The 11,384-nt window shown below is 41.4% G+C and overlaps 1 protein-coding gene across 1 annotated transcript in view; it reads left to right on the top strand.

Moving 5' to 3' along the window:
* ZGRF1 (zinc finger GRF-type containing 1) overlaps nt 1-11,384 on the top strand; it is a 97,368-nt gene that overhangs the window by 70,692 nt on the left and 15,292 nt on the right. The window contains exons 23-25 of the mRNA XM_040420493.1: nt 4,378-4,501; nt 7,927-8,103; nt 10,515-10,649. Of these exons, the coding sequence (XP_040276427.1) occupies nt 4,378-4,501; nt 7,927-8,103; nt 10,515-10,649 (436 nt within the window). The remainder of the gene's footprint in view (nt 1-4,377; nt 4,502-7,926; nt 8,104-10,514; nt 10,650-11,384) is intronic.

The raw sequence follows: 11,384 nt of genomic DNA on the forward strand, positions 1-11,384 counted from the left end.
TTACGTAAAATAATCCCTAACAAGAAAAAAGGTCCACAGAATTTATCAAATGGAGAGAAAAAAGCAATTAAAACTTTGCAGATGAATAATGATATTGTCATTAGACCGGCAGACATAGTGATGTGATTACTTACCGATAAAAAAAAAACATATAAAAAACTTTGCACTAACCCCACGGACCTGTATGAATAGAAACTAAACCTATTAGTAAAAAAGGGAAAATTCAAGGGGATCCTGTCTACTGATGAAGCAACATATATACGGTAAATAACCAAAATCCTAGGATACCTAAAATTCATAAATGCCAAATTAACCCTCCGGGTAGACCTATAATCTCAGGGATTGATGGCTTAAAGGGATTCTGTCATCAGATTTTACCCCTATAACCTAAACATATGCTCATGTCCAGACTAATAAGAAGAATCCTAAGCTGGCCTTATTAAACCTCACTGTGGCTCTATTTGCCCAAAAAACAGGTTTTTATAACCTGTCAATCACTTACTTAAGGTGCCCAAGGGGAGGTCCGTTAATACAGGCTGCCCGCCCGCACCCCTCGCCGTCCGGTGCCCAGCTCCGCCTTCCCTGTCTTCAGCTCCGCCTTCCCTGTCTTCAGCACCGCCTTCTACAGCTCAGCACCGCCTCCGCAATCCTCCCAGTCCCTTTGCCAGATCCAGCGCCTGCGGACTAGGCTCAGCCTGATGCGCCGTGCGGACTCCGGGCAGCGGCTTCGTTGAGCGAAGTGCGCATGCGCCGGCCTGATGCGCACTTCGCTCAACCCTGATATGACCTGGGGAACAGATAGATTTCGTAGGAGAATGCATTACTTAAGTAAGTGATTGGCAGGTTATAAAAACCTGTTTTTTGGGCAAATAGAGCCACAGTGAGGTTTAATAAGGCCAGCTTAGGATTCTTTTTATTAGTCTGGACATGAGCATATGTTTAGGTTATAGGGGTAAAATCTGATGACAGAATCCCTTTAACTTCAAATTTATCCAAATATGTTGATGTCCTATTACAAAAATATGTACAGAAACTTCCAGCCTATCTAAAAGATATGAAACACATTTTACAATTATTGAAAGAGATAGAATGGCAAGATGGCTTTATTTTAGGTACCTTAGACGTCACCTCTTTATATACTATAATTGAAAATACAAAAGGAAGAGAAGCAACAGAATACTTTTTAAAGAAAGATGGGTGCATGCCTGGGGAACAGATAGATTTCGTAGGAGAATGCATTACTTTTATTCTTACTCATAATTATTTTAAATATAAGCACGAGTTTTATTTACAGATGTGGGGGGACCACGATGGGGACCAGATTCGCACCGAGTTTCGCTAATCTGTACCTGGGTAGATGGGAGGATCTCACCGTTTACCCACAGGGAGTGCTTGGTGCGAATCTGGTCCTCTGGAAAAGATTCATAGATGATATAGTTTTTATTTGGAAAGGAGGAGAACCATTGCTGAATCAATTTTTAAATGATATTAATAAAAATGACTTTTACTTGCACTTTACACCTTATTGGAGTCGGCAACAGATTAATTTCCTGGATTTAACAATTTTTATTGAAAATGGTCAAATACAGACCAAGACATACCATAAGCCTACTGACAGTAATAGTTTTATACCTCTTGACAGCTGCCATTTATCAACTTGGCTGACAAATATCCCTCGCAGCCAGTATATCAGAGTCCGGAGGAATTGCAGCAGCATTGTGCATTTTGAAAAAGAGACTGATGAACTAAATAGAAAGTTTACTGAAAAAGGGTATAAAATAAATAATTTAGAACCTATTATAAAACAAGTGAAAGAGCTGGACCGTAATGAATTATTACGGGATAAACCAATAAAATAAATACCAATAGAAACAAATGGTGAGGAAATGAAAAAAGAATACTGTATCAAGGTCCCGATAATAACAAGATATAGTGAAGGAGAGGGAGCCTTTAAAAGGATTATTAGATGCCACTGGGACATTTTAAGACAAGATAAAGTGATAGGAGATAAAATCCCCATACGTCCAATTTTTACATTTAGGACAGTACAAAATCTAGCTAACTTAGTAGCCGCTTCGATAAAATCCATCCAGAAAAAAGAGCCCACTAATATAAATAAAATTAAACAGGGCTTCTTCCCCTGCAAAATGTGTAGGAACTGCATGCTTGCTAAACAGCAGACAAAAAACTCGCATGTGTATGAGATCGATCATTATATTACTTGTAATACAAAAGGAGTAATATATCATATTAAATGCCTCTGTCAGAAAATATATGTAGGTAGGACCAAACGGGTAATGAAAATTAGAATTGGGGAACATATAAAAAATATACACAAGAAATTTGATGGACATCTGCTATCAAGCCATTACGCAGAACACCATGCAGGCAACTTCACTGGCTCATCATTTTGTGGTATTGAAAAGGTTAAAATGAACATAAGGGGTCACGCTGTGAGAGCAAGTGGATATTTATTACTGTTGAACTGAGTGTACCTTATTGTAGTTATTTAAAACATAACATTTATTTCATTTCATTTTAAGATATTGAGACACTGAATTAAAACAATGCTGTAGGTACACTGCTTTACTGGAAGGGTGTCGGGTATGACTGGCAGCTCTAGTCCCATATACATCAAGCGGCACTTTGTCAGGGGGGGCGCTTGAACAATATCTTGATGGGGGATGCTCGGCCTAGGTTCTTTCCCTATATAAGCTGATTCAGGAAGCTGGGAGAACCCTAACTGGCTGTATTCCCGGCACCCGCCCTGAAAAGGGCGACCCCCAGCCGCTGGAACCTTGGGTCTATTGCTGTCAAACCCTAACAGTAATCCTTCCTAATATGCAAATGCCCGACGCGTTTCACCATAAAGAGTTATGGTTCTTCAGGGACAAAAGGTATATCCTCGGGGCGTCTGGTGCAGTGGCAGCGCTCCCGCACGTATATTGAGGCATAAATGTTATGTTTTAAATAACTACAATAAGGTACACTCAGTTCAACAGTAATATTTTTGGACACCTCTGAGTAATCATATAGTGGGCCACGACTACCTAACCTCTGACCCTTAGTATATGTGTATTAGCAAGTGGATATTTAGGCTTAATAGTTTATCACCAAAAGGCCTGAATCAGGAAATTGAGTTATTTGCTTTTCAGTAGCAGACATTCATATAAGAGAATTGCACCATGTACTCTATACTAGTGGACACTTTACATACTGATTGGAGTAAGACTGCCACTAAAGGATGGAGTAGTGTTTGAGAAAAAAACTGGTGAAATGTGCAGGTGTTGCTATGGGAACCGGACGCCTATTTAATCCACAGGACAAGAAACTCATGCCATCGCTGACGAAGGAACCCAGTGGTTCCGAAACACGTTGGATGAACTTTGTCCCTTGGAAGCATCCGTAGGACTGTTGTGACGTCCCACGAACACGCTCCCAAACCTTTTACCTGCCGGCTCCTTCGCGCTGGCGTCAGCTACCGGCCGGAGCGGCGCGCAAAGCAAGTAGAGCCTGAACCGCTTTGGAAGGAATTTCACTGCTCCAGTGGAGAAGATCTGAATAATAACACCATCCACTCTCCATCTCTTGTGCAGGTAGTAATATTAGCAACTTGAATCTATGTAGCCAGCATATTCTATATATATCTCTAGCCAATCTCTTAACCAGCCCGGGTATTTTTAACTATAATATCTATTACATTTTTCAAAAAAGGCTACACCAGGCCGCACGTTGATCTTGGTACTGTGAGCAGCCTGCATGGCCTAAATGTGCTACCATGGCCTTCAGCATCTCCGAACGTGTCTCTCATCAAGCACATCTGGGACTACATTGGTCGGCAATTGCAAAGGGAGCTGCCAGCTGCAGATCTTGATGATTCACATGCCCAAGTACATTCAGGGTAGCAAAACATTCCTCAGAAAACCAATAATAACCTCATCCATAGCATGTCAAGACGTTTCACAGTGTATTTCTGTGCGTGGGTCTCATACTCTATAGTAAATAAATTGAGACGCTTTAAATATTTTGTTTCTATTTGTACATCATTAGCATGTCTATTGATCCTGTGATTTCCATAATTCCACAATGTTTTCTTGAATGAAGATTGCGAGACAGGGCTCTCGTCCAACATCAGTACCTGGCCTCACAAATATTCTTATGGTTGAATGTGCAAAAATTCCCACAAACACAGTCCAAAATCTTGTAGAAAGTTGTCCCAGAAGTGTGGACGCTGTTTTATCTGCAAATGGGAGTCCAACTTCATACACATGCCTATGGACTTAGAATGGAATGTCATAAAAGCTGATGTAGGTGGAATGTATAGGTTATTATACCTTTATTATTGTACTAAAGTGTTCTTTTTTGGCACTTTTTTAGATTTCGCTGTGAAAAGTTAATCCTGGTTGGAGATCCAAAGCAGCTTTCTCCTACTATTCAAGGCTCTGAAGCTGCTCATGCATATGGACTGGAACAAACTCTCCTGAATCGGCTTTGCCTAATGGTGTGCTTATTGTGTCTGCTCTGTTCACACTAGCATTTGTCCGTGTTATTCTGCTTGGTTGTTTTTATAGAAAAACACAGAAATGTTTTTGTTAAAAGGGTTTTCTGGGACTTAAAAACTGATGACCTCGCTTTAGGATAGGTCACCAATATCTGAAGGGTGGGGAGTTTGACTCCCAGGACCCCCACCGACTAGCTGTTGGAAAGGGTGGTAGTTCTTGTGAGCTTTTTGCGTACTTTGCACTAAGAATAAGAATCACAGTCTTAATATTAGACAAATTTACTACTCTGGAGTATGGATCTTTGTGATTCACAAATCCTGTGCCAAATCTAGACAAGAATTCTGTTTGTGCACCAAAAAATTGACCATGGTCCAAAAAAAACTGTTTAGCCTAGGTTTACACCAACTGTCTAGTCTAAGTTTATGCCACATATAAATTGCCATAATTTCACTCTCTTGGCGCATTTTATCGCACAAGCTGCATTAAGGGTACTTTCACACTAGCATTGGAAGAATCCGGTAGGCAGTTCCGTTGCCGGAACTGCATGCCGGATTCTGAAATCCGTATTTAAACGGATATCTTTTTTTTTTCAGGATCCGGAAACAGATCCGTTAGACTTGTTCATTAAAAATACCGGATCCGTCTTTCCGGTATCATCCGGAATAATAGGTCCGGTATTTAATTTTTTCAAAGCTAGAAAGAACTTCGCATGCGCAGACCGGAAAACCATGCGTCAATTTCCGGAACACTTGGTACCGTATCCGGCAGCAATACATTTCAATGGAAATTCCGGCAAGTGCGGTAGTGTTCCGGGATTTTGGCCGCAGAAAATGCAGCAGCATGCTGCAGTATTTTGTCCGGTCACATACCGTACATGGGACGGAATGGAAGACATCCTGATGCATCCTGAACGCATTGTTCTCCATTCAGAATGCATTAGGACAAAACTGATGCGTTTTTTCCTGGTATTGAGACCCTTTACTGGATTTCAATACCGGAAAAGAATAACGCTAGCGTGAAAGTACCCTTAGGCTGCATCCCTTTCCCATAAAGCCACTTCCCTTGTCAGACGAGGCGCTAAAATGCTAGAAAAGAGTGTAAAACTGTTAGTGAATGTGATGCAAAGAATGCACGCTATTTTTTTTATTTATTTTTTTGTGCAAAATGCATCAAGAAACTGGCACATTTTTAATTGTAAATTTGTAAATCTGCCCCATTATTTTTACCAAAGTGGTACCAATTCCTTACCGGTCTAGAAATTTACGTGGGTTGACCATTTAATTGATTTTATTTAATAATATTTCCATAGTATGCTATACCTTCTTTGCTTTGTATCTAAAGGAAAAACCTTTTGGGAACATATAATCAAAAAGAGCATTAGTATTTTACATTGTGTTTCATTTGGGGGTGATATTTGTTCCTGTAATAATTTTCTGTAACATAGTATATAAGGCTGAAAAAAAGACATCTGTCCATCCAGTTCGGCCTGTTATCCTGCAAGTTGATCCAGAGGAAGGCAAAAAAAAACACTGAGGTAGAAGCCAATTTTCCCCACTTAATGGGAACCTGTCATCAACTTTGTGCTGCCCATACTAACGGCAGAATAAAGTAGAGACCGGTGAGTTGATTTCAGCGGTCGGTCGTTTCTAAGTTAAAAGTAAGTGGTTACCAAGAACCAACATCACAAACATTGCAGATTAGGCCTGGAAAAGAGTCACGGCCACCTGAGAAGAGTCCTGGTTATTCATGAATTCCTGCTCTCCTGCTGATGACTGACAGGCTTCTACCTAGTTTTCTCCCTTTCTCTCTAGGAGAGAACTGCCAATCATCAGCAGATGGGTGAGAGCAGGAGATTAGGAATAACCATGACTCTTCTCAGGTAGATTTGACTCTTTTCAAGGCCTGGGCTGCAATGATTATGATGCTGGTTCTCGGCAACCACTTACTTTTAGTTCATGAGTGACCCACCACTGAAATCAGCATTTCTGTCACTATTTTATGCTGCCCTCAGTGAGGTCAGCATAAAGTTAATGACAGGTTCCCTTTAAGGGAAAAAAATTCCTTCCCGACTCCAATCAGGCAATCAGAATAACTCCCTGGATCAACGACCCCTCTCTAGTAGCTATAGCCTGTAATATTATTACACTCCAGAAATACATCCAGGCCCCTCTTGAATTCCTTTATTGTACTCACCATCACCACCTCCTCAGGCAGAGAGTTCCATAGTCTCACTGCTCTTACCGTAAAGAATCCCTTTCTATGTTTGTGTACAAACCTTCTTTCCTCCAGACGCAGAGGATGTCCCCTCGTCACAGTCACAGTCCTGGGGATAAATAGATGATGGGAGAGATCTCTGTACTGACCCCTGATATATTTATACATAGTAATTAGATCTCCCCTCAGTCGTCTTTTTTCTAAAATGAATAACCCTAATTTTGATAATCTTTCAGAGTACTTTAGTTGCCCTCCTCTGGACCCTCCCCAGCTCTGCTATGTCTGCCATGTTCACAGGAGCGCAGAACTGTACACAGTACTCCATGTGTGGTCTGACTAGTGATTTGTAAAGTGGTAGGACTATGTTCTTATCACGGGCATCTATGCCCCTTTTGATGCAACCCTTATTGGCCTTGGCAGCAGCTGCCTGACACTGGTTTTTACTGCTTAGTTTACTGTTCACTAAGATTCCTAGGTCCTTTTCCATGTCAGTGTTACCGAGTGTTTTACCATTTAGTATGTACGGGTGACTTGCATTATTCCTTCCCATGTGCATAACTTTACATTTGTCAGTGTTAAACCTCATCTACCACTTCTCTGCCCAAGCCTCCAATCTATCCAGATCCCTCTGTAGTAGTATACTGTCCTCTTCCGTGTCAATTACTTTACACAGTTTAGTGTCATCTACAAAAATTGATATTTTTCTGTACAAGCCTTCTACAAGATCATTAATAAATATATTGAAGAGAATAGGGCCCAATACTGACCCCTGAGGTACCCCACTAGTGACAGTGACCCAATCTGAGTTTGTACGGTTAATAACCACACTCTGTTTTCTATCATTGAGCCAGTTACTTACCCACATACAGACGTTTTCTCCCAGTCCAAGCATTCTCATTTTATATACTAACCTTTTATGTGGTACAGTGTCAAATGCTTTGGAGAAGTCCAGATATACGACATCCATTGATTCACCGCTGTCAAGTCTAGAACTTACCTCCTCATAGAAACTGATTAAATTAGTTTGACATGACCGATCCCTCATTGACATGACTGATCCCGCTGTGATATACTGTGTTTATTTGTTTAATTATCTTTTAAATATATTTTTTTTATTATTATTATTATTTCTATTTATTTTTAAATTACCGGTAAATGGAGTATTGAAGTAGTATATGTTTCAGAACCAGTTTGTTTTCTTGATCTCCAGGGTCATCAGGCTGTTAAGCTAACGACTCAGTATCGCTGTCATCCCACTATTAGTGCTATAGCCAATGAACTCTTTTATGAAGGAAGTCTTTTAAATGGAGTGTCCCATGAAGACAGGAAGCCCCTCTTGGCCTGGTTACCCACGTTATGCTTTTATAATGCCAGTGGCACTGAGCAGGTTTGCATAAGGGGCAATGGGGGCTTATTTACTAGTGCATGGTATAATTTTTTTCTATCTGATTGTCCATCTATTCTGTTAGTGATAGTTGTGTGGCAATAAAGATTTACTGCAATATTATATTAGAATGCAACATATTTAATGGGTGCATAATTCTAAAAACGGCTACAATTTAGACCAGGGAAGCTCAACCTGAGGCCCTCCAGCTGTTGAAAAACGACGACTCCCAACATGCTGGGAGTTGTAGTTTTGCAACAGCTGGAGGGCCGCAGGTTGGGGATCCCTGATTTAGACTGTCTAGATCTGTACCAGATTAATCACAGGGGCTCAGGCTTGATGATAAATATGGTGCAGTTAATACAAGGCACTTACTAATGTATTGTGGTTGTTCATATTGCTTCCTTTGCTGGCTGGATTCGGTTATCCATCACATTATACACTGCTCGTATCCATGGTTATCACCACCCTGAAATCCAGCAGCGGTGGCTGTACTTGCACACTGTAGGAAAAAGCACTAGCCTACGTGCACTCCCATGGTCCTGGCCACCAGAGAGGCTGGCACTTTTTCCTATAGTATGCAAGCACCACCACCACTGATGGAATACAGGGTGGTCGTAACGATAGAAACGAGCAGTGTAAAATGTGATGTAAAAATGAATCCAGCCAGCAAAGGAAGCAATATGGACAATCACAATACATTATTAAGTGCCTTGTATTCACTTTCTCTACATGATCAATGCCACTCGCTGAAGTGAGACACCCCCTTTAATGATGCCTGTCAGGGCCCTACCATGAAGAATTTAACTAGGGTAACGCCCTTTCACATGGGCCGATGATTGGGTAAACGTTCGTTCCTGATCTTTGCTCTGTGTAAATGTTTCCACCTATTCTATAAATGAGGCAATGCTCATTTATAGACTGATTGCATCTTTATGGGAAGGAGCGGTGGCATTAATGATTGTCTAGTCCGATACAGTGCCAGTCATTGTTCCATGTAAAATGAGTTAAACTTGTCATATGCACTTGTTACCAGCAGAAAATCTGCTAAATTGGGCCTTTAGTAACATGGTAAAGGAATGTGTCACAAGAAAATTCGCTGGTAAACCAGGCAAGGTGCCTTGTCGGGCTAGCTCAGCTGAATGTAGTGATACCTTTCACTTGGCAATGTGTTGCTTCATTCTGAAGAACAGTGCTTTTATTCAGTTTGCATATGAGCAGTTAAGTGCACCGAGGGTAGACTCAAGTCACTCTGTGCACCCTTGCTCCTCCACCTTCCTCTGCTAGTTCCCTCCCCTTCCTTCCAGATTGACAGGGCTAGGCAAGACCATACAGGAACCTGGCCCTATCAGTTAAAGGGGTTGTCTCACTTCAGTAAGTGGCATTTATCATGTAGAGGAAGTTAATACAAGGCACTTACTAACGTATTGTGATTGTCCTTATTGCTTCCTTTCTTGGCTGGATTCATTTTTTCATCACCACTGATGGATTGCAGGGTGGTCTGTAACCATGGAAACGAGCAGTGTATAATGTGATGGGAAAAATTAATCCAGGAAGCAATATGGACAATCACAATACATTAGTAAGTGCCTTGTATTAACTTTCTCTACATGATAAATGCCATTTGCTGAACTGAGACAACCCCTTTAAGAAGGAGAGGGGGCTGGTGGAGGAAGGCAGATGAGCAAAGGTGCACACACCATGTATGACATGTCTGGTTTAGTAGTTAATTGTACTCAACATGAAATTACAATTCTGCAGTATTTATTGTTATGACTGTGCTGTACTATATCCCCTATTATTCCTGCTAGACGTTTAGGAATAAAAGTAAACATGGGCATTACTAGTTGGAGGGGGGGGGATGGTTGTCCCTGCACAGTCTGATACTGTCTAGTCACTAGGTTGCGCACTACATTCGCATTACTTAACAGCACAGGGGAAGGAACAACCCTTTAAGTGAACCAAGGGCAGGCACAAGCCACTCTGTGCTCCCATGCTCCTCCAGATACCTCTACCAGCCCTGCCCTCTCCTTGTTGATTGACATATCAGGTTTCTGCATAGTCATCTTGCCTGTTCCTACTAATGAAAGAGAGGGAGGGTCTGGCAAACAGAGGTGCGTAGAGTGGCTTGGGCCCGCCCTTGGTGCACTTAACTGCTCGTTTACATATGAATTAGAAGTGCTTTTTCTCCAGAATGAAGCAATAAATGGCTAAGTGATATGTATGACTAGATGCAGCTTTGCTAGTCCTACAAGGCTTTGTGTTTGGTTTAACAGTGAATTTCTCGGTGACAGATCCTTTTAATGGTAGGTATTGTGATGGCAAACACATCCAGACGTATGCTGCTATTTATAATATAAGAATGACTGTTTTAGATTATTAGTTTTCAGGAGCTAAAATTATTTTGTTCGTAGGTGGAGGGGAACAACAGCTTCTATAATGTGGAGGAAGCCAACTTTACAGTGAAGCTCATTCAGTCCCTTATAGCGAGTGGCATACAAGGATCCATGATTGGAGTGATTACTCTCTACAGATCACAGATGAATAAGGTTTCTTTAACCGATTTCTCAACCTCTATGTATAAATATTGCTGAAAGACCTCTGCGTGACTTGGATAGTTTTTGTATGAGATTCTTACTGTCATAACACATTGGGAAGAGTTATGCCACCGTATGAAAGAAGAACTGACTGGTTGCCCATAGGAACCAATCAGAGGACATCTTTCATTTTTCAAAAGCAGAATATGAATTGAAAGCTTTGCTGCGATTGGTTGCTATGGACAACAGAAACCTTGTTTCTTTTAGGGCTCATTCACACGGCAGCATTCACACACAGATACCGAACATGTGCGTCCCGCATTTTGCGGATCGGAACGTCCTGTTTTAACTTTTTTGCTGATGGCATGGAAAGGAAGTGCGGATGCGGACAGCACACTGTGTGCTGTCCGCATCTTTTTCGGCCCCATTGATATGTACGGGTCCGCATCTGATCCACAACATTTCGGAACAGATGCCGACATAAAAATACGGCTATGTGAATGGGCCCTTAGGACTCATGCACACGAATATATTTTTTGTCTGCATCCAATCCGCATTTATTGCAGGTCAGATGTGGACCCAGTCACTTCAATGGGGCTGCAAAAGATGCTGTGTGCTCTCTGCATCCGTATGTCTGTTCCGTGGCATCTGCAAAAATATAGAACATGTCCTATTCTTGTCCGCATTACGGACAAGGATAGGACTATTCTATTATGGCCCAGTTGTTTAGGTCCTGCAAAATGTATG

This window comes from Bufo bufo, chromosome 2, assembly GCF_905171765.1.
Source record: "Bufo bufo chromosome 2, aBufBuf1.1, whole genome shotgun sequence".
Classification (NCBI taxonomy): domain Eukaryota; kingdom Metazoa; phylum Chordata; class Amphibia; order Anura; family Bufonidae; genus Bufo; species Bufo bufo.